The 22,693-nt window shown below is 50.0% G+C and overlaps 1 protein-coding gene across 11 annotated transcripts in view; it reads left to right on the top strand.

Moving 5' to 3' along the window:
• The window catches only part of KDM2A (lysine demethylase 2A), a 151,215-nt gene extending 139,677 nt beyond the window's left edge, over nucleotides 1–11,538 (top strand). For all 11 annotated transcript variants that reach the window (XM_035701596.2, XM_035701595.2, XM_035701597.2 and 8 more), the window contains 6 exons: nucleotides 1,955–2,044; nucleotides 3,966–4,678; nucleotides 6,590–6,753; nucleotides 7,155–7,313; nucleotides 7,875–8,090; nucleotides 8,708–11,538. In XM_035701596.2, the coding sequence (XP_035557489.1) occupies nucleotides 1,955–2,044; nucleotides 3,966–4,678; nucleotides 6,590–6,753; nucleotides 7,155–7,313; nucleotides 7,875–8,090; nucleotides 8,708–8,889 (1,524 nt within the window). In that variant the 3' untranslated portion in view covers nucleotides 8,890–11,538. The remainder of the gene's footprint in view (nucleotides 1–1,954; nucleotides 2,045–3,965; nucleotides 4,679–6,589; nucleotides 6,754–7,154; nucleotides 7,314–7,874; nucleotides 8,091–8,707) is intronic.
• The last annotated feature ends 11,155 nt before the right edge of the window (nucleotides 11,539–22,693 follow it).

The following is a 22,693-nucleotide window of genomic DNA, read 5'->3' as shown; positions in this document are numbered from 1 at the left end:
GGGCTCTATCTCAAACCCTGCAATCGTGACCCAAGCCCAAAATTAAGAGTTGATACTTAACCAACTGAGCCACTCAGGGCCCCCAGGGAACCTCTGTTTTACATGCATTCTGTTGTTTATACCCTTTTTTGTTGTTGTTGTTGTTGTTTTGGTTTTTTGGTTTTTTAAAGATTATTTATGTGAGAGGGATGCCTGGGTGGCTCAGCCGTTGAGCATCTGTCTTTGGCTCAGGCCGTGATCCCGAGACCCCAGGATCCAGTCCCACATCAGGCTCCCTTAATGGAGGCTGCTTCTCCCGCTGTCTCTGCCTCTCTCTCTCTCTCTCTGTCTCTCATGAATAAATAAATAAAATCTTTAAAAAAATAAAGATTATTTATTTGAGAGAGAGAGTGCATGAGCAGGGGCAGAGAGAGAGGGAGAGAGAATCTCAAGTAGCAACTTCACTGAGCATGGAGCCCGATACAGGGTTCAATCCCACGATTCTGAGATAATGGCCTGAGCCAAAATCAAGAGTCGGAAGCTTAATGACTAAGCTACCCAGGCACCTCTCTTGTTTACATCTTTAAGACAGCCCTGTGAAGTTAGGTCTACCCTGTTTCTTCATATTTCTTTCAATTTAAAGAACATTGGTTGCTGATATTTTGTTGATTTTTCCAAAGGGGACAACTATATCATGACTGCCACCTGGCTGACAGTGATTGTAAGATACTGTTAATTGTGAGAAGCAGCCCAATTTTAGAAATATTCAGGTGTGAAAACATTTTTTTAAAATTTTTATTTATTTATGGGCAGCCCTGGTGGCGCAGCGGTTTAGTGCTGCCTGCAGCCCAGGGGTGTGATCCTGGAGACCCAGGATCGAGTCCCACATCGGGCTTCCTGCGTGGAGCCTACTTCTCCCTCTGCCTGTGTCTCTGCCTCTCTCTTCGCTCTCTCTGAATGAATAAATAAATAAATATTTTTAAAAATTTTTATTTATGATAGTCACAGAGAGAGAGAGAGAGAGAGAGAGAGAGGCAGAAACGTAGGCAGAGGGAGAAGCAGACTCCATGCACCGAGAGCCCGATGTGGGATTCGTCCCGGGTCTCCAGGATCGCGCCCTGGGCCAAAGGCAGGCACTAAACCGCTGCGCCACCCAAGGATCCCAAGGTGTGAAAAAATATGCATTTTAGGATCAATAAAATAGGATATCATCTCCATGTTGATTAAAAAAGGTTAAAAAAAAAAGTGTTTACTATATGCCAAGCATTTTCCTAAACACTTAACAGGTAATTCATTTAATGCTCACCACAATCCCATAAGATAGGAATTGTTATTTACCCCCCACTTTACAGATGAGAACATAGAGTCACAGAGACTAAGCCACTAGTGTCTGAACCCAAGCAGTCATAATTACTATGCCCCACTATCAAGATGAGGTCTGGCACCTTCCAAATTGTGTGATCAGTTCCTTTTGCAAAGTGGCATGAGACTCTCAGGAAAATAAATGTTTTTAAGACTTAATTTATTTATTTATTTATTCATGAGAGACACAGGCAGAGAGAGAAGCAGGCTCCATGCAGGAGCCCGATGCGGGACTCAATCCCAGGACCCCGGTTTCACGACCCGAGCCAAAGGTAGATGCTCAATTACTGAGCCACCCAGGCACCCCCATATATATATATATAATGAGATATATATATATCTGTATGTCAGGAGAGACTCCAGATTGACCCAAACTCTTGGGAATCTCCTCATGGAATCTAAGTTGATCAAGTAACCAAGACAGAGGGTGGCCATTCTCCCTGTGGCTGGGTTTTTCCTCCGGTGGGCCAATGCATTTATGAATGAGTAACTTCCAGATTTTTCTCAACCATGTGGCTGTTATTGTCTGATAAAGGAGACTTAAACAAGGGCATTTGTTTTTTTCGTTTTGTTTTGTTTTGTTTTTTAATTTAACATCTCTGTCTTCTTTCAGATGGATGGAGAGGGGCTGCTTAATGAGGAATTGCCAAATTGCTGGGAGTGTCCAAAGTGCTACCAGGAGGACAGCTCGGAGAAAGCCCAGGTAAGGGAGCTTTTTCTAGATTTCCACTGGAGAAAAAAGGAAACCTCAAGCTTAGGGATGGCTAGAATACATTTGCTTTTGCAACTTTATTCATATGGTTTTTCTGACCCACAGATTATTTTGTATTGTGTTTGACATCTTCTTCCCTCCTTTGGTTATTTTTCTTTTATTTTGAGTTTTTAGTGTTTGTCTTTTTTGTAGTACTGAATACTGTTCTACTTGGGGTCTGCAAATTGCTGAGGTCTTTTTACACTCTGGGACCCTAGAAAAAGAGGTAGCACAGCTGAGTTGTGTGAAGAGAGCAGTGAGGCAAGAACAGTTGTTCCTGAGGAGTGAAACTAGAGGGAAGGCAGTAACCTGAGGCAGCTGGTAGGTACAGTCGTGTGCTGGAGTTTCCAGTTAAGCAGGCCCAGCATTTTTGTCCTCTTCACCTTTGTGGCCTTGCAGAAAGCTCCACCCATGTGCCCAAACATGTCCTACGGAGGCAGCCCCTCCCTGCAAGGGGACCAGTGCCATAACCTTGGCCCTGTGTAGCTGAGGTTGCTGGCCTGATGGATAATGTCAGAGGGCCAAAAGGACTCTAGTTACTCAGGCCAGCAAGAACGAGACCTGTTGAGGGCATATATGGAGGAGGCAGCTGGCCTAGTGGCAGCCATCCAGGCCCTGGTGGTCTCCTCCAGGTGCATTGCACAGGAGTAGGGACAAGTTTCCTGTCTTCTATTTCTTCCCACTTGGGCGCTGAGGTAGTTGAATTTTCAGTCTCTCTTGGAGTGCAGAGATTTCTAGAGCTGACCAGTGCTGAAGTTCTCCTTACCCCTGCTCCTTACACTGGGAGCTTTTATATCTCTTTTCATTGGCAGCAACACCAGTGGTGGGCGTATGCCTCCCTCCTGCAGCAGGTGGGTTGATGGATGCTGTGTTTTAGTGTTAACCTTCTTGCATTGTAAAAGCCAGCACCCAAAAGATGATCAATTCTCTTCCAACCATAATGCTCTAAGAAGGTACAGAGGAAAGGGAGCGGGCTTGTTGCTGAGGGACAGAAACTGTCTCCTTGAGGAAAATGTGAACCACTGTTCGCTGATCCCTAGTGGAACACTGGTTCCGCATTATCACATCAGTCACGGTGGGCTCCAGGACAAGACAGGTGTCATAGGATGAGGTTGTAGGCCTTTATGGAATGTTGGCTTCACTGAACCCAAATTCCTCTTCTTCATCCAGCACAGATTCCTCTGGAGCATCACAGTTCCTCACAGAGGTTCTCATTCTCTGCTTTATCTTACTTGCAGTTGGTCTCTAGGGATAGGGTGGGGTGCTGAGTAGAAGCAGCAGCCTGGCTCAGATGCTGGTGGAGCTGAAAGTGGTGTTTACTGCTGTCAGATTCTGTGTCCTAGTTCAAACGGTATATGTAGGATGCTTTTCCTCTACCACAAGCATCTACAATCAGAAGCATCTCCTGGGTGAAGGAGCTAAATTAGAGACAGAATTTAAAATGGTCAGATTGCATAGGGGTAAAGTTGTGGCCTCTTTAAAGGATATCTTTATCCAGGGAATTATAATCCAAAAATTGGGGCAAGAGATGAATAAAGTGGGCTGTGGAATCATGCAGCCCAAATTTAGATCTCACTCCTCTGTACTTGGACACAAACCTTTCTGTCACAGGTAGATTCCCAAGTGACTTATTTGAAGGGTTTATTCTGTAATCAGCTCTCTCCGGCACAGACTTGAGCACAGTTGTTGATCCAGGCATATTGCAGACTCCAAGGAGGTGACCACCCTCTAGCATGCAGGTACCCCTTTCCCCATAGAAGAGAAGCAGTCTAGTCTGTCATCTAGTCTCCTCAGAACAACAGTGAGGCTCACTGTAAATCTAGAGGGTTTTGGAGTAACGCACTGATGGGGCTTTGGGGGACTTGTTTTGCAGAAGCGGAAAATTGAAGAGAGTGATGAAGAAGCCGTGCAAGCCAAAGTCCTGCGGCCCCTGCGGAGCTGCGATGAGCCCCTCACACCCCCGCCTCACTCACCCACTTCTATGCTGCAGCTCATCCATGACCCAGTCTCCCCCCGGGGTATGGTGACTCGGTCATCCCCTGGGGCTGGCCCCAGCGACCACCACAGTGCCAGCCGCGATGAGCGCTTCAAACGGCGGCAGTTGCTGCGGCTGCAGGCCACAGAGCGCACCATGGTACGGGAAAAGGAGAACAATCCCAGCGGCAAAAAGGAGCTGTCTGAAGTTGAGAAAGCCAAGATCCGGGGATCGTACCTCACTGTCACGCTACAGAGGCCCACCAAAGAGCTCCACGGGACATCCATTGTGCCCAAGCTGCAGGCCATCACGGCCTCATCTGCCAACCTTCGCCATTCCCCCCGTGTGCTAGTGCAGCACTGCCCAGCCCGAACCCCCCAGCGTGGGGACGAGGAGGGGCTGGGGGGAGAGGAGGAGGAAGAGGAGGAGGAGGAGGAGGAAGATGACAGTGCAGAGGAGGGGGGTGCAGCCAGGCTGAATGGCCGGGGCAGTTGGGCTCAGGATGGAGACGAAAGCTGGATGCAGCGGGAGGTCTGGATGTCTGTCTTCCGCTACCTCAGCCGCAGAGAACTTTGTGAATGTATGCGAGTGTGCAAGACGTGGTATAAATGGTGAGCAGGGATACAGGGATCAGGAGTAGGGGTACGGGAGTAGGTGGCAGGTTTTCCATATGAGAACTGCATGTGCCTTGGCATCTGGAGGCTTGCTGGGTCCCAAAGGATTGAGTCAATCCATCTAGACAGTGGGTCCTATTAAAGATGTGGCCATTGTGCCTACAGATATCCTCAGGAAAATTTGGCCCTTTGCTTTCTCTCCCTGCTCCATACTTTCCCATTTCTCTTCACTGGATACTTGAAACTGATTTGGGGGATGGATTTTTTACAGTTTTGCTAAAACTTCAGTCATCAGTTTCCCCCTCTCAAATACTCATCACACATTTGTTGAGAGTGTGACTCTGTGCCAGTCACTTCTTTTGCTGGTGACACTGATGACTGCTTTTAAGCCCCTGCCTCAGTTACCTCTCTGTCTCGTGAAAGAGGTGGACATGCTTTCCAAAAAATGTGAATGTTTTCACAGTTTTCCAGGTTTTGTTCTTATCCCCCAAGTCTGGCCCAGAATTCCTTTCCAGGAAGCAGGGTCCAGTTTTGAAACTTAAGACTTAACTCATCCTTCCTAACGAGACCTACCATTTTTTCTCAAGTTAAACAGTAAAACATTTAGGGGGAAAAGTCCCTCAAGATGATAAACAGACGTTTCCATAGGGCCTTATTTTCCCTTTAGCTCCTAGACCCTAGGACATAACCCATACCTTGTGTCTGGGTCGAACCCAATTACAGTAATTCTTAGAGCGTAAGTAATTCTTAGACAACTGGTACACCACGTTCCTTACTGGGATCATGTTAGAAATGCAGATTCTGGGGGCCTGTTTCAGTACTCCTGAGTCAGAACCTTTGGGGGTGGGGCCAGGCAATCTGTATGTTTTCCAGGGGCTTCTGATAGGTGTTAAACTCTGAGCTTCACTACTCTATCATTAGTAGCTTGTTTTTGCCATACAAGTCTCATGTGCCACTGGTGAAATATTTTCAGTCTTTAAATAAAGACATCATTCTCTGCAAACACAAGTTTACTTCCCAAAACTGAATTAATATATGACCTACCTAATTCTCCTAATATTTCTCTTTGTAGGGCCAATGGGTCTGCCTGGCTCTATCCCTCAGTTTCCAGGCCAAGCCATATAAGACTTGTACTATATGCTGTCTCCCCTTCCCCTGCTGACCAGACTCTGAGCTGGCCTTGGGGGCAAGGGCTGTAAAATATTAAACAGAAGCCTGCATATTGCAGTGCTATTTGTGGCCTACGGACTGTAGATTGCAGTGGAAAGGCAGGCCTTTCCCTTCTAGTTCTGTCCTGGATGGGACCAGAAAATAAAAAGGACAGCACTGAAGCAGAAACCCAAGACAGGGAGAAGACTCTCCTGGCCTGATAATAAAGAGCCTCTCTTGGCCTGATACAGTAATGGGCTCTTTGTAGAGCTTAAGGCAGGATGGATTGTAGCTGTGCCGAGGAATGCCCTGCATCCCAGGCAGCTGGCTATGACTGACAAGGGAGAAAATGGAAGCCAGCCTAAGACTTCAGGCAGTAAATCATTTTTTTTAGTATTTAACTTCCACAAGCTTTGGTGGGAGCCATACCATTTTACTGCAAATGAGGGGTTATAGTATATTGGTTGCTGTGTATTCCTAACAATTGTGTTCTTAACCCTTCCAGAGTAAATTGGTTAACTGGTCATTATCTACTATTTAACCTAGAGGGTTGCCGTAGAGGGCAAGCCCTTTTCTCTGAGGCAAAAAAAAAAAAAAAAAAAAAAAATAGGGAATGGTCCTTGTCTGCTTGTAGAAGAGCATAGGCAGGGTAGCTCTCTAGGCGCTCTTCTTTATCCAAAAGCCTGCAGCACCCTTTGATGGGAGCTCCTCCAATAAGGGGTACTGGGTTATTGACGGCCAGTTCTCTTTCTGTCACAGGTGCTGCGACAAGAGACTTTGGACAAAAATTGACTTGAGTAGGTGTAAGGCTATTGTACCCCAGGCTCTCAGTGGCATCATCAAGAGGCAGCCAGTCAGCCTTGACCTCAGTTGGACCAACATCTCCAAGAAACAGTTGACGTGGCTTGTCAACAGGCTGCCAGGTGAGCAAGCTGGCTGTAGGCATTGCTGCCTAAAATTGCTTTAGGGCAATTTCAGGCAGCAGTCCCATGCCATTGTCCTCTTCCTGCTTAGCAGGGGCTTCACCCAGGGCCTCCTAACTGCCAGTCCCCAAAGCACCACTCCAGACTAGCTGGACTAGACGATTATCACCCCAGACAATGAAGAGAGTGGGCACAACCACTGAAGAGATTTGAGTAAGATACTGCCATGGTCGGGCCCATAGAATGCCTTGTTCCCCTCAGCATTTTGAGGTCTTAGGAAGATAGGAAGTTCTCACACTTACCACATTGCTCTGGTAGGAACTGAGTAATTGGTTTTACCACCAAAGCAAGACAGTGTAATAGAGTATACGGTTGCATGTCTATATCTCTTCCTGTTGCAGGACTGAAAGACCTCCTCCTAGCAGGCTGTTCCTGGTCTGCAGTCTCTGCCCTCAGCACCTCCAGCTGCCCCCTTCTCAGGACCCTTGATCTTCGGTGGGCAGTAGGAATCAAGGACCCTCAAATTCGGGACTTGCTGACTCCACCGGCTGATAAACCAGGTAAGCTCTGGGCTTGACTTCTCTGCATTCATCTTACGGTAGCTTTGTCTTTCAACAGACTTTGTCCTCAGAAACTAAAGAAGTGTCAGAAATGATGTTGTGGGTATGTGCAAATGGAGAACAGAGTGTATAAGTGCAGGTTACTGTTTACATCCATCTACTTGCCTACAGACAAAGGAGGGAATACATCTTAGGAGGTACTAGAGTTTGGGACCCAGATAGTATAATCCTGAGGAAGTCCAGGAAAGCTTCATGGCTGAGGTAGGACATTAAAAGTGGTCTAAAAAAGTGTGGGAGTATGGAGAGGGGTGGAGCGTTGCACACATACCCTTTCACTGTGTAAGTGAGGCATAATCTAGCAGCTGAGAAGAAAGAAAACGTGTCTGGTTTCCTAGAAACTGCCCCCACACACCGCTCACTCCCTGCAGGCAGGGCTGGGTGTGGGCAGTTCTGCTTAACCTCTGCAAGGAGGCCTGGCTAGGAAGGAGCTGAGCTGTCTGCAATTTTGGAGCCGGACTAGAGGGAAAAGTTTTGACTTAGGTTCTCTCCTTGCTTGTGCAGGTCAGGACAATCGCAGTAAACTCCGGAACATGACCGACTTCCGGCTGGCAGGCCTTGACATCACGGACGCCACACTTCGCCTCATCATTCGCCACATGCCCCTCCTTTCTCGACTCGACCTCAGTCACTGCAGCCACCTGACAGATCAGTCCTCTAATCTGCTCACCGCTGTCGGGTCTTCCACTCGCTACTCCCTCACAGAGCTCAACATGGCAGGTACGCTACTGTGATGTTTCATGACAGACCATGCCCAGCTCTGCCTGGAGTTTGACCAGTAAAACAGAGAACCTGGTCTGTTGATTGAACTAAATTATGTCATTTCCTCATATCTGGACAAGGACATGGATTTCTCTCTCTTTTAACTGATTAGGGGATGGAAACCTCAAATAGTTGTCTGGTGCCCAAGGGTTAGGTGGCCATCATCGGCTGTGGTTTGGCCAGCCTTGTGTTGCAGGGAGTGAGGGAGTCTTCATGAGATCCTTCTGGTCTTTGAGCCGAGTAGTTATGAAACTAAGGGGGCTTTTGAAATATAATTTTTTTTTTAATTTTTTTTATTTATTTATGATAGTCACAGAGAGAGAGAGAGGCAGAGACACAGGCAGAGGGAGAAGCAGGCTCCATGCACCGGGAGCCTGACGTGGGATTCGATCCCGGGTCTCCAGGATCGCGCCCTGGGCCAAAGGCAGGCGCTAAACCACTGCGCCACCCAGGGATCCCTAAGGGGGCTTTTGCTTTAGCATTTTAAGGGGGAAAGAGCTTGGGAACTGAGCAGCAGATGCAGGCTCCTGTGGCTGTGTGTACACAGCATTGTCCTTGTGGTCACTTCCCCACAGGTTGCAATAAATTGACAGATCAGACCCTGATCTACCTACGGCGCATCGCCAATGTCACCTTGATCGACCTTCGAGGATGCAAGCAGATCACTCGAAAAGCCTGCGAGCACTTCATCTCAGACTTGTCCATCAACAGTCTCTACTGCCTGTCTGACGAGAAGCTGATACAGAAGATCAGCTAAAATACACGCAGCCCAGACTGAACAGGAAACCGATCTTCCCCTGACTCCCCAGCCAGGAGAGCCTCTCTCCCCGACCCTGCACGGGCTCTGAGGCCAGCGTCACACTCCCTCTCTGCTCTCCTGTCCCTTGAGCCCTTCCCCTACAGGCGGGGCAGAGAGGGTGGTAGACACCAGGCTTACCTGCCTGCTCCTCTCCCTCCCAAGGAGAAAGGAGTAGCAAATTGATCCGAATCTGAGGGGAAAGCACAGGCTGTGTGCAGTCATGGTGCCTGCTCGCTTGCTCCCCTGCCCGCCCGCCTGCTCGCTCATTGGCCAGGAGGCCGGGCTCTCAGTTCGGGGTGTCTGTGCAACCGTCATCTGTGCCGGGTCCTGGGGCCCTTCTCCCCATCCATGGTCCCCAGCTGTGCCTGGTTCTGAGCAAATTTCCAGGGAAGAAAGCGGCCCTGTCTCCGTGGCCAGGTTCTCCTTGTGGTGTCCAGTGTGTGTCTCTCCTCCACCACACTCTCCCGGCTTCTGCAGGAGGGGCCAGCAGCCCCAGAAAGGCCAGACCCGTGCCGATCATACTGGTGCTGTTGAGGTGTCTAAAACCTCTCATCCGTGTCCATGCTCTCCCCCTTCCTTTAGCTTGATCCTGTCTGATGCCCGTGGTAGTTCACGTAAAGAGGTTACCCCACCCCAGACTTGCCCGCTAGTCTCTATGAGGTCCTTATTGCACTTATTGGGGTTGAAGCTCTTTAGAGGAGCTGGAACTGTGTACCCCAGGGACACCCCCATTTTATTGCTTCCTAGGCAGATTCTGAGACAGGCACCATTTCCTTGTTCTCCCTCTTCAGCCTCCCACTGCCCTTTCCACATGTTCCTCCTTCCTGCCTGGACAGGGCTTTCCCAGGATGCATGTCCTCAGAGGGAACAGCCTATCTCCCCGAGCTGGGGAGAGCAGAGAACTTGGCTAGGTCCCCACCTGCCTCCCAGCAGGCTCTGGGCGTCCAGTGTGGTGTAGCCCCCAGAGCCCAGGCCTGTGTTTAGCCCAGTGGCTCACTGATCTGGCACCTTGTGGCAGGGTGGGGGGTCCTGCTTTGAAGCCAGTCACCTGCCCTCTCTGCCTGTAGCCGTGGAAGGGGGTGTGCATGTGCCTCTGTGTGTGTGGCTGAGTGTATTACACGTGTGTGTGGAGGGAGGGAGGGAGGGGAGCATGGTGTCTCCCGCTCCACCGCCCTGTGTCAAGCCCCATCAGCTGCCCCCTTTTACTTTGCATTGAACGGCCTGTCCAAAGATCCTCTCTCTAGGGCAGCAGAGAGCTTTTTGCACTTTAAAAAAAAAAAAAAGAAAAGAAAAAAGAAAAAAAAAGAAAGGTCGGTCGGAATTTCTTTTGGGTCAATATTTAAGTGTGTGAGGAGATGCTCAATAGCAGCAGCCTGTGGCAAGAGCTTATAAATGATAGATGCGGATTTGCACTCTGCTCCCCATCTGTGAGGATAGCGATAGCACAACCGAGCCCCGCCTTCTCATCCTCCAACCCCCTCCCTTCCTCGCCCCTTTCCTGCAGCCCAGTCTCAGGCTCTCCTCCTCCTGAAACCCTCCAGGGGAGGGGAAGGAGCCCAGGCACCAGGGGTCTGAAGTGTGAGCCACCCTGAGGAGAGACGCCAACTGCACACTTGCCACTTCCAAAGCAATAGAGGCAGAGGGACCCCCTCTTTGCCACCTAGCCCAGCTTTGAGCCTGGCATTGACTGGCCTCCTAAGAGAAAACTGGGTCCTGGTAAGGGATGGCATTGTGTCTGTTTCTTCCAATCTGCTGATTGTCTTGGCTGCACCTTTAAAAGCAGCAGTCTGCTCCCATGACCCTCTGCCCCTTCCATTGGTCTCCAGGCCCCGGTGAGCTGGGGCTGAAACTTTGAGGAAATGCCAGTGACTTATTCCAGAGTGCCTCAGTTAGGGGAACTTCTCTGTAAAGAACCCTGGGTATTGAGCAAAAACCTTATTAATATTATTGTTAATGACCTATAATTGGAAGCTTCCTGCCTTTTTTTGGTTGCTCCTGTGGAAAGTACTGAAAAGATTGTTTCGTTTTGTTGTCTTTTTATAAAAGGGGAGGTGGAGAGACCCCTTCAGAGCAGGGATTGTGCCGGGAGAGTGCCTCTGACTTTGGGACATTTCATCCACAGAAATTTCCAAGCTGATGGTTGGGGGGGGTGGGGGACAGTTTTTATTTTTGTTTGTTTCTGGTTTGGGAAAACAAGCATTTTTACCACGCACGTAAATTGGTCAGCAGGAAAGGGAGCCCAGGAGTGGTAGCAGATGGACCTATGATGCCCTTGCTGGGTTTCCTTTTTCTCTAGGACTGTGAGTGGGGGGAAATGGTTTTTAGAGGTGAGGGTTATTAGTCCCTGTGGAGGAAAGAAATGTCTCTGGGGACAGAGGATCCCGGGAATCCCATCGCATTTCCTGTAATCTGCTCTGAGATGTGGCCTTGCCAGGAGAGCCTGCCCTCAGAACGCAGGGCCAGACACCCCGCCTCCATCTTTCCAAGCACCGGGGCGAAAAACCACAAAGGAAAGGAAGAAAATTTATATATATATAATATAAAATCACTTGGTGATTAAAAAATAACTGCTCCATAAATAAAACTCCTAAAGTCACTATGTTTAAAGGGTTTGGTTGTGTTTTTTTGTTTTTCGGAGAAATATTGTAAATATATATTTTTTGTTGCTGATTTAGAGTCAATCTCCAATGTTGTGCTAAAAAATTTAAATTAAATGTAAGCATTAAGGGGACAAGTCCTGCTATCTCAGTTGAGACATTGGGGTTATTTTGGGCCAGGGAAGGAGGGAAGCTAGTTGGACTTTTGTTTTCTAAACGTTCTCCACTATTGGTTTTAGAAAGAGCAAGGACATCTTTCCTCTGACACATGGGAATGGGAGATATTTGTGTAATAAAATTTTTAAAAGACAAAAAAGAAATAGCCTCCAGTGGGAAATATTTTGATTTGGGTGTTTTGGGTTTGGGGTTCTGGGTTGCTTTTTTTCCTTCCTTCCTTCCTTTCCTTCCTTCCTTGCTTCTCTCTCTCTTTCTCTCTCTCTCACTCTCTTTCTCTCTCTCTCTCTTTTAAATAAAAAGGTTTTAAAAACTAAAACTAAAAACCTTTTCTGCCTTGGTGTGAGTGTGTGAAAGTGTCAGGAGGTCATTCAGGCTCTGGTGCTGGGGGCCAAGGCCAAGATTTACGTGTTTCATTCTTCTCTGAGCAGAAGCAGCAGAAGTGCTATGTCCCTGTACTACTTCCCTTTCCTTTTTTTTTTTTTTCCTTTTATATCAAAAAGCATGACTTGTTTCTAGAAACACCATACTATTTTACTTTATCAAGGTGAACCTTTTAATGGATGTGCAAATGCGATTGCCTGAATCACCATAGTCCCCAAGCCCCTTCCATAGTGCTGTCCTGAGAAGACCTGGGGATTTCTAATCTTGCCATCTCCTGGAGATTCAAGGCCAAACTCCCTCTGCCAAAGCTGCAGCACTGGCACTTCAGCAGTGCCTGCTCAAGGTCACTGGGCCAGGTCTGGACCAGACAGGCTGTAGTCAGCATTTGTTCCACCACATGTTGCTGCTGCTTGTTTGGCTTGGTGAGTACAAGCTTTTAGCCTTTAGATGGGTGTACTAGGTGCTGCCAGTCGACCACCACCTCACCCCTGATGGCAGCACCTCAGCTGAACTCCCATCTGGGAGGTCCCGAGTAGGCTTCCACCACTACCTTCATGGGAGTGGGAAATCCCTGACCACCCTACTCCCCAAGCTGACCGTGAAGGACCGCACATTCTAGAAAAGGACAGGGTCTTGGACGAGGAGTTGCTTTCATACTGGTTTCTTTGAGGATGGATATGGATGTGGTCATGTTTGGATGTTGCCAGGGAAAGAAGGAAGAGTGTTTTTGCATCGTATCTCAGAAACCCATCTGCCTCTTGGGTTACCTCATCTCTGCCACTCCACTCAAAGCCACCATTGTCTGGAACCTTGACCATAGCAAGAGGCCCTGACTGCCTCCCAGCCTCCAGACCAACCCCTGTCTTCCATGTTGGGAGCCAGAACATTTTTCTTACAAGACAGCTTTGACTTGGCTTAAAACCCATCAGTGTGTTTCTTAGGACAAAAGCCTCAAGCTTCCTCATCCCCATTTGCCCCTCATCATCCTCTCCACCCATACCTACATTTTTTCAGTCCTACTCTCTCTGGACCTTTGCTATTTTCTCTTCTGGCTCACCTGCCTCAACTTACCATTACTTTCTTCCGGACAGCCATCTCCGACCCTATTAAAGACTAGTCCTATGCTCCCACAGTATCCTATTAGCTTTTAGGATGCCCAAGTCATCTCCCCAGCCAGCCAGGAAGCTACAAGAGGAGAGGTCAGTCATGCTACTCACCATATCAACCACGGCAGCTGGTGCAGAGCTTGCTACTAATAAGTGATGTTCCCAGTAGCTGGGACCCCCAGGGACCAGCCCTCCCAGTGCAGTCTGTTGCCACCTTCTCAAAATTCACTTTTCCCATTACCTCCTACAACTTTATTTATATATTTATAATTTTTTTTAAGATTTTATTTATTCGTGAGAGAGAGAGGGAGGCAGGGACACAGGCAGAGGGAGAAGCAGGCTCCATGCAAGGAACCTGATGTGGGACTCGATCCCGGGACTCCAGGATCACACCCTGGGCCAAAGGCAGGCACTAAACCACAGAGCCACCCAGGGATCCCCGACCTCCTACAACTTTACACTTCTTTCTTGTACTAATGCTACCAGCCTCTTCGTTTGGGGAGGAGCGGGACTCTATCCAATCTAACCAACATCCAGCTATGAATTAGTCTTCCTAAAACGCACACAAAAATCTTAAAAATAATCCTTTAGGTACACATCTAAACTTGGTAAACTCATCCTGCCACTGGCATCTGTAAAATGGCACATGATAAGTGCCTCTAAGAGGACTTGAATGACCCATTTGTGGTGCTCAGGCTTGTATTTTAAGATGAAAATTTGGGATCCCTGGGTGGCGCAGCGGTTTAGTGCCTGCCTTTTGCCCGGGGCGTGATCCTGGAGACCCGGAATCGAATCCCACGTCGGGCTCCCGGTGCATGGAGCCTGCTTCTCCCTCTGCCTATGTCTCTGCCTCTCTCTCTCTCTCTCTCTGTGACTATCATACATAAATAAAAATTTAAAAAAAAAAAGATGAAAATTTTCCTTCAGGGATGCCTGGGTGGCTCAGTGGTTAAGCATCTGCCTTTGGCCCAGGGTATGATCCTGGAGTCCCGGGATCGAGTCCCGCATCCGGCGCCCTGCATGGAGCCTGCTTCTCCCTCTCTGCCTCTCTCTCTCTCTCTCTGTCTCTCATGAATAAATAAAATATTAAAAAATTTTTTCCTTCAAACCTCTTCCTCCAGAAGCCCTTCTCATTTCCACTACCCCCGAAACGGACTAACCTGGACATTCGGTGCCTCTTGTAGGCAACAACAGTGTAATAAAAGTAGCTGGCACCTAATGGGCCTTACTACGTGTTGGTTACTGCTATAAGCACTTACATGTAGTAATATATAATCCTCACAGCAACCCAACCATTGGTGTTCTCAATATAAAGGTGAAGAACTGGGACACCTGGGTGGCTCTATGATTGGGTGTTTGCCTTTGGCTCAGGGTGTGATCCCGGGATTCTGAAGTCAAGTCCCACATTGGGCTTCCTGCATGGAGCCTACTTCTCTCTCTGTCTATGTCTCTGCCTCTCTGTGTCTCATAAATAAACAAATAAAATCTTAAAAAAAATAAAGGTGAAGAATTGAGGGGCACCTGGGTGGCTCAGTTGGTTAAGTGTCTGACCTCTTAGGTCATGATCTCAGGGTTCTGGGATCAAGCCCCATAGTGGGCTCCCCACTGAGCAGGGAGTCTGCTTAACCCTTTGCCCCTCCCCGGATTCATGAGCTGGCACACACACACTCTCTCACTCTCAAATAAAACAAATTTTTTTTTTAAATAAATGGGGCACCCCCAGTGGCTCAGCAGTTTAGTGCCACCTTAAGCCCAGGGCATGATCCTGGAGCCTCGGAATGGAGTCCCACATCGGGCTCCCTGCATGGAGCCTGCTTCTCCTTCTGCCTGTGTCTCTGCTTCTCTCCCTCTCTCTCTCTCTCTCTCTCTCTCTCTCATGAAGCAATAAAGAAAATCTTTAAAAATAAATAAATGTGAGGAACTGAGTTATAGATATTGAACATCTTAGCTGAAGTGTCTTGGCTAATAAAACCAACCTTAAGGCTAGCCCTAGAGTCAGTCCTATCAACCTGCCTCCCTAGCCTCTCTGTGTATATGTGATAACATTTCATTCACACCCCAGCCCAGGGGGCAGGTGCCCTCATTCTACAGATGATGACCAAGGCTCAGAGAGGTGAAGCAAAGGCTCTAGGGTCAGTGGCAGAGCTGGGATATATGTGAACACTAGGCCAGGGATTACAGACTTTACCCTAGCTCTCAAGGCCTGCTTAGCACCCACCCCTCTCCCATGGCTCCAACTCCTCGAGGGTGGGGCTAGCCTTAGCTAGCTCAACCTCCCTGCTCATCTGTTCCAGGAGTAGTAGGCTAAGGACATTTACAGGGCATAATGAAAGGTGGGTGTTATGGGAAAGGGAGGCAGAACCTACCTCATAGGTAAGCGATCCATTCTGTTACAGCGCCCTGTGTTCAGAAGGACCCCACGCTCAGCTTAATTTCTATTGCCATCTTGGATTTTTTTTTTCTTATCATGAATTCTTAATCTTTGAACCAGGAATCCCTGCATTTCATTTGCAGTATATGTACATGTAGCTAGCCTTGGAGGGGAGGAACAATTGATCTCTCCCTCCCTCCCAGACCAGCTCTGTGCTAAGTGCCATCTGAGAGGCCCACAGCAGAGCAGGCCTGGCACTTGTTGGTTGGAGAAACCCATTCTACCTCCACCCTTCCACGTTCCCCGGGCCCAGAAGGAAAGCTCAGCAATGACACCCAAGTGGGCAGGAAATAGTGCGAGCAGGCACCTGAGGTCGGGAGCACCTGGGTTTGCTCTCAGCCTAGCACTCAGCTAGCTTCTGCTTCTGCCATCTGCCCATTCCAGAGAGTTACAGAGAGCAGGAAGGTCCAGCTGCCCTGTCCCCCCAGAGTGTGTCATGAGAGTGCTAGGATGGTAAGACACAAGGACAGAAGCAGAAAAAGACAGATGCAGAGAGAGAACACCCCAAAAGATCCAGAAAAAGTAGAGAAAGAGGGAGAGGGGAGAAAGGAGAGATAAGAGGCCACAGAGGACGCCTAGAGGGAGATACAAGTGTGGCCCCCATACTCCACGTGTGACAATGGCCACGCAGCAAGCCATCTCTCCAGCCCACCACTGCACACACACAGCACCTCCGTTGATCCTTTTTTTTTTAAAGATTTTATTTATTCAAAAAAAAAAAGATTTTATTTATTCATGAGAGACACAGAAAGAGAGAGGCAGAGACATACGCAGAGAGAGAAGCAGGCTCCATGCAGGGAGTCTCATGTGGGATTCGATCCTGAGACTCCAGGAATCCCGAGACTCCAGGATCACGCCCTGAGCCGGAAGGCAGACACACTTAACCGCTGAGCCACCCAGGCGTCCCCTCCGTTAATCCTCAAAGCAATCCGTGAAGTCAGGCTCGCGGGCAAGGATGAGAAAGGCAAGGCTCAGAAAGGTTAAGTAACTTGGCTGGGGCAAGCAGCCTGGGCAGTAGGAGGTCACACTAGGATTTGACTCCAGGTCTTTTCCACACTCATCCTCCCTCTCCTCGATACAGCAGGTACCACTGGCCACACCGTGAGGCCCGTGGGGACTATGAGACCACGCTTCAAACAGACGAGCCAGAAGGGCCAAGAACACACACCCTCTGCGCGCACCCAGCGGGTTCCGGCGCCAGGCCGACCCCGGGCGGCGGAGCGCACGCGCGCTAGGGAGAGCCGGGGCGGGGAGCCGCGGAGGCCGGGCCGGGGGCGGGGCCGGGGGCGGGGCGCCGCGGAGGTGGGTGGGCCAGGGCGGGGCCAAGGCGCCCCGGAGGCTGGGGGCGGGGCGCCGCCGGGGCGGGGGCGGAGCCATGGCCAGGGTAGTCTGGGGCCACAGGCGGAGCCCAAGTCCGGGCTAAGGCTCTTCCTGAGGCGGGAAGGGAGGCAGGGACCGGGGCAGTGCGGGGCCTGTGTGGCCTTTTGGAGGGTTCCAGGAGAGGCGCTGCTCCAGAAAGCGGGTCCGGCGGATCCGGGATCGTGGCCAGGTGCCCGGGGCCGAGCGGGCCATGCAGCGCCTTGGACCGTCGTCCTGGAGAGCGGAGCCTCGTGAGACCTAGAGCCGGTTCCTCCCTCAGGGCCTTCGCACCTACTTACTGTTCCGCGCGCGCCTGAAAAGCCCTTTCCCTGCCCGGGAACAAAGCTGTTTCCCTCCCATCCTTCTGGCTCCGGCAAAACGGCCCTTCCTTGGAGGTTTCCCTGACTTATTTATTGGGACTCCTGGGTGGCTCCGCGGTTCACTGTTTGTCTCTCCCTGTGTTGGGTCCCCAAGGCCAAGCATCAGTGCCCAGCATGTAGTAGGAGCTCAACAAACATTGTTGGATGAGTGAGTGAGTGAGTGAGTGAGTGAGTGAGTGAAGTGAGCTCCGGGCATCCCAGCCAGAGCCTGGCACTAAGCCCCAGATATCAGAGAGGTGGCTGTCCATGTGAGGCAGGAGTTTCTCCCCATCAATCCCAACAACCTGGTGAGGTCAGGGAAGGGCACCCACCCCAAGCTTCAAAGCCTAGGAGGCCCCAGCAGGAGGTAACTGGTACTCCTGAGTCTTGGCACAGGTCAGTCCTCACTCCAACCTCACTCATGCTTCATGCACACAATGTCAAAAGTTCAAGACTTTCCCCATCTCTTCCCTGCCCTCCCTGACCCTTCTCCAACACTTCCCCTAACTCTCTTCTTCTGAACAACCCCCTCCTTACATTATAGCTCTGCCAGCTTAACTGGAGGTATAGATTTAAAGATCTTTGTCTCTACAGGACTGGGCCACCACTAAATCCTGTTTCTCTTTGCAATCCTAACTTTGTGCCAGGCACCATGTTGGATGTGAGGACAGCGTGACCTGGCTGTGACCACAGCAAACAGGGGCACCACGAGAGAGCCCCCTGAGCAGGAACCTCTCAGCTCAAGAGATAGGGAGTGAGTCTACGGCCATACCACCCTGAATGTGCCCAATCTCATCAGAGATAGGGAATGAACAGGAGCTTTCCTTGCCAGAAAGGAGGAAAATAAAAGTCATTCCAGGCAAGGGGATTATAAAGTCAAAACCCCAGAGGTGGAAATGAATTTGGCTCGTTGTAGTAACAGAGGAAAGACCAGATAGATCAGAGACTAAGGGGTTAGGGGAAGGGAAGATAGAGTTAAGTTAGAAAGGCAGGCAAGGGGCAGCCCCGGTGGCTCAGCAGTTTAGCGCCACCTTCAGCCCAGGGCGTGATCCTGGAGACCCAGGATCCAGACCCAGGATCCAGTCCCACTGATCAGTCCCACTGATCAGTCCCACGTCAGGCTCCCTGCATGGAGCCTGCTTCTCCCTCTGCCTATGTCTCTGCCTTTCTCTCTCTCATAAGTAAATAGATACAATCTTTAAAAAAAAGAAAAGAAAAGAAAAAAGAAGAAGAAAGGCAGGAGCCAGACCATGTACATCTTTTTTTTTTTTTTTTTTTAAGATTATTTATTTATGGGGGGATTCCTGGGTGGCTCAGCGGTTTAGCACCTGCCTTTGGCCCTGGGCACGATCCTGGGGTCCTGGGATTGAGTCCCACGTCGGGCTCCCTGCATGGAGCCTGCTTCTCCCTCCTCCTGTGTCTCTCCCTCTCTTTCTCTCTACGCCTATCATAAATAAATAAATAAATAAATAAATAAATAAATAAAATTTTTTAAAAGGATTTTTATATTTATTTATAATAAATCTTTTTTTTTAAAAAGATTATTTATTTATTTATTTATTTATTTATTAACAGAGATAGCACAAGCAGGAAGAGCAACAGGCAGAGGGAGAGCGAGAAGCAGGCTCCCTGCTCCCGCAGGACCCTGGGATTATCACCTGAGCCAAAGGCAGATGCTTCACCAACTAAATCACCCAGGTGCCCCAGACAGTGTAAGTCTTATAGGCCATGGAGGATGGGGTATATCTTTCCTTAGTGCAAAGGTAGTCATTAGTGGTGGGGTTTGATTCTGGCTTGTAAAAACTGCCCAGTGAGGAGGCTGGTGCAGGTATCAGCACCAGGCAGGAGGTGGTGGGGCTTGAATCAAGCTTGGCAGGGCACAGTGGAAGGATTCAGGGCATACTTTGGGAGCAGACACATTAGGTAGTCAACAGGACAGGCTGCATGACAGTGTGAGTGTGAGTGGGGGCAGGGGCAGGTAAGGGAAGTGAGGAATCAAGGGTGACTCCCAGGTTTTTGGAAGAAGGAGGAACCATGATTGGTATGGGTAGGTGGGAGAGAGGAGCAGTTTGGACAGGCTGAGTGTAGGAGCCGGAGCTCTGTGTGGGATGCATTAAGTTTGCAACACCTATTAGTCATCTGGGAGAGATGCCAGGTAATGGTGTGTCCATGGGTCTGCCAGTTGGGCAAAGATGGGGTTCCACTTCTCTTTCACTCCCAGCAATCCCAGCCAGAGGCTGACAAGGTCTGGGGACCTGACAAAGTTGGTTAAGAGGAGAAACAACTGAAGCTAGCCCTAAGAGACAAATTTACAATCAGCTTTCCCTCAACCACCAGGGGGCAGCATCATCCCCCAAACCAGCCTCCCTAAGGCCAGGGACTCCCCTCAACTTCTTCCCGCCCAAGGCTCCAGCGCTGCTCTCTGGGGCTCCGGTAACCATTGAGGGCTGCCCTGGAGAAGACCGGCTCTCTCTCAAAGGATCTCAGCTTCAGGTCTGCTGGGGTTGTGGTTGGAGCCCCAGGCAGAAGTGGGGATGGGGTTTTCAGGTGTGGGGGGAAGGTAGATCCATCTCCTGGATTAGGATAGCTGCCCACAGGGGCAAGTTCATCAAGAAGAATTTAATTAATCAACTGATTAATTAATTAAATTTAAAAATATTTATTTATTTGAGAGTAAGAGCGAGAGAGAGAGAGAGAGAGAGAGAGAGCGAGCTTGTGTTCTGGGGTGTGGGGGAGAGGGGAGAGGAGAGAAAGTCTTAAGCAGACTCCCCTCTGAGTGTGGAGCCCAATGCAATGCTCAATCTTATTACCTTGAGGTAATGACCTGAGCTGAAACCAAGAGTCAGACACTTAACCAACTATGCCACCCAGGTGCCCCTTATTATTATTTTTTAGGTAATCTCTACAGCCAACTTGGGGCTTGAATTTACAACCCTGAGATCAAGAGTCCCATGTTCTACCAACTGAGCCCACCAGGTGCTCTCAGGAAGAATTTTTAAAATAGGGTCTGCTCCAGGAAACCCAAGCCAGTATGTGGCTGTAGTCAGTCCCTAAGAATTCAAGAGTCGGGATGGGGTGGGCAGAGGGGAGGTTAGAGGCCTCCTGTTGTGGCATCCTTGTGTGCCTCCAGCTCCATTTTGCCCCAAACTCAGTGTGCCATCTTGGGCCCTGGAGCTCTTTCAATCAGTCACTCATTCATTCATCAAACACGGGCTTTGCCTTTCTGTGTCTGGTCCTGTTGTGGGCAGTGGGGCAAGAGTGAACTGGGAGCATCAGTTACAATTGGAGACTGTATTACCTTCTTTTTGCTTTTTTACATCAGCGTTTCCAATATCAGGATCCATTCTCCAATTGATATAAACATTTAAGAAAACTTCAATCACCCCTTCACCCCCACCCCATCAAACACTTGAAATGATACATTTTGCAAATAATGATGTTTTCAAATCAAGAAAGTAGGTGCTAAGTGCAGAACTGGAGATGTACAGGGATGCCTGAGTGGCTCAGTGGTTGAACGTCTGCCTTTGGCTCAGGGCGTGATCCCGGGGTCCTCGGATGGAGTCCTGCTTCTCCCTCTGCCTATGTCTCTTCCTCTCAGTGTCTCTCATGACTAAATAAATAAAATCTTAAAAAAAAATAACTGGAGATGTGCATAGTTTGGGGTCAGGCAGTTGGGGGAGGCTACCTGGTGGGAGGTGGATGAGCAGTCATTAGCCAGGGAAGAAGGCACACAGAGCCTAGGACTCTCTACCCCCCCTCCCCACTCTCAGCAGCTCCCCAAATGCTTGGTAACTCCATCCGGTCTAGATTTGGGAGAGGTGTCTCTGGTCAGGGTCTGCATCAGGGCAGCAACTAGGGGATCCTGAGAAGTGGGCAGGTTTAAGAAGATTCTCAGGCCAGACTAGAGGGTGTAGTGAGAGATTAGGCCAGGGGCGAAGGAAGTATTAAGGATGATGCCTGGAGTTCTGACCTGAGTATCTGGGAGGATGGTAGTGTTGTCCACTGAGAAGGGACCTTGTTATTTCTGATGTGCTCTGGTTCTGATCTCAGAAGGTGGCCTGAGAAACGTGAAGAGGAGGGAACTCTGCTTTGCAAAAGGCTCCTGGATCCTGGCCTATGAACAGCATGAGGCTTGAGCCCCATGTGCCCAGGGCTGGGAAGAGATCTTGTCATCTGTTGAGATGAGATAGGGGGTGCTGCTTTGAGACACATGGAACTTCCTACCCCCACCCCCAGAGTCTTCTTGGTACAGTGAGTTTCCCTTACCAGGCAGCACTGACACTCCTATGTCCTCCCAGGCTGAGAGAGGTTTGATTCCATGTTGTGGAATCATGATGAGTCCATAAAGATTTCATGGATGGGTGGGGGTGCAGGCCAGGGACTTGGGTCTACAAGCTGGTCCACAGAGAGTGGGAGTTGGCGCAGACTCCCTCGTCCTGCATAGGAATCCTGAGGCAAGAGCTGGGTCAAAAGCAGGAGGGGTGGGGAATGGGGCTGGGGTAGGGCCTGGAGCGTGACTGCAATTGTTCAAGCCCCAAATTCATGGTGACCTGTTAGGTGTTCTAGGTCCAGACTGGGTCCCTGGTTGGATATCCCAGTCCTGGGTCTGTGTTCAGAGTTCCTGATGTTGGGTCTGGAGCTCTGGTCTGAGGTAGATGGTCTGGTCCTCATTCCTAAGTCCAGGGTTTAGGGTCATGATCACGGTCTGGGTCTGGTGTTGGACTCAAAGTTGGGGTTAGTAACCAGGCTGGGATCAGTGTTTGAGGTCATGGTCCAAAAACTAGATCTGGGGTCCTGTTGGGGGGTCTGAGGTCAGCGTGTGGGTGGTAGGGGGACAGGACATAGGGTTGTGATCTCGTGTCACAGAGTCTAATAAGACAGTGGCCCAAGGTCTGGGATTGGGGTCCTGTTTGGAGGCCCGGGTCAGGAATGTTATCCAGGTCTAATGTCGGGTCGTGGACTTCGGCCACGGTCTAGAAGTCAGGGGTTACGTCCGGGGCCTGAGGGCCAAGTTCCGAAGAGCGTGTTCTGAAGCCGCAGTCTGGGGTTGAGGGCCGTGGTCTACCGTGGAGCGTGGGATCCGAGCTGGGATCCGCATTGTGGCCGAGGTCTGGGCCCAGGGTCTACTCCGGCGGATTCCAGGTCTGGGGTCAGCGTCACGGTCCAAGTCCGGGTCGGGGTCGGGTCGGGTCGGGCCGGGCCGGGGCGGTCGGGCCGGGCGGGCCCAGGGAAGGGTCTCGCGCGGCCGCGGGGTCAGGCTCGGGCCAGCCCGCGCGGCCTCCAGGGGGCGCCGCCGCCCGCCTGCCCGCCTGGCCCCTTGCGGGCTCGCGGCGCTGTGCGCGGCAGGCGGGG

Source organism: Canis lupus, chromosome 18 (assembly GCF_003254725.2).
Source record: "Canis lupus dingo isolate Sandy chromosome 18, ASM325472v2, whole genome shotgun sequence".
NCBI classification, from domain to species: Eukaryota; Metazoa; Chordata; class Mammalia; order Carnivora; family Canidae; genus Canis; species Canis lupus.
The sequence above is the reverse complement of the archived record's forward strand: the minus strand, read 5'-3'. Positions and strand labels throughout refer to the sequence as shown.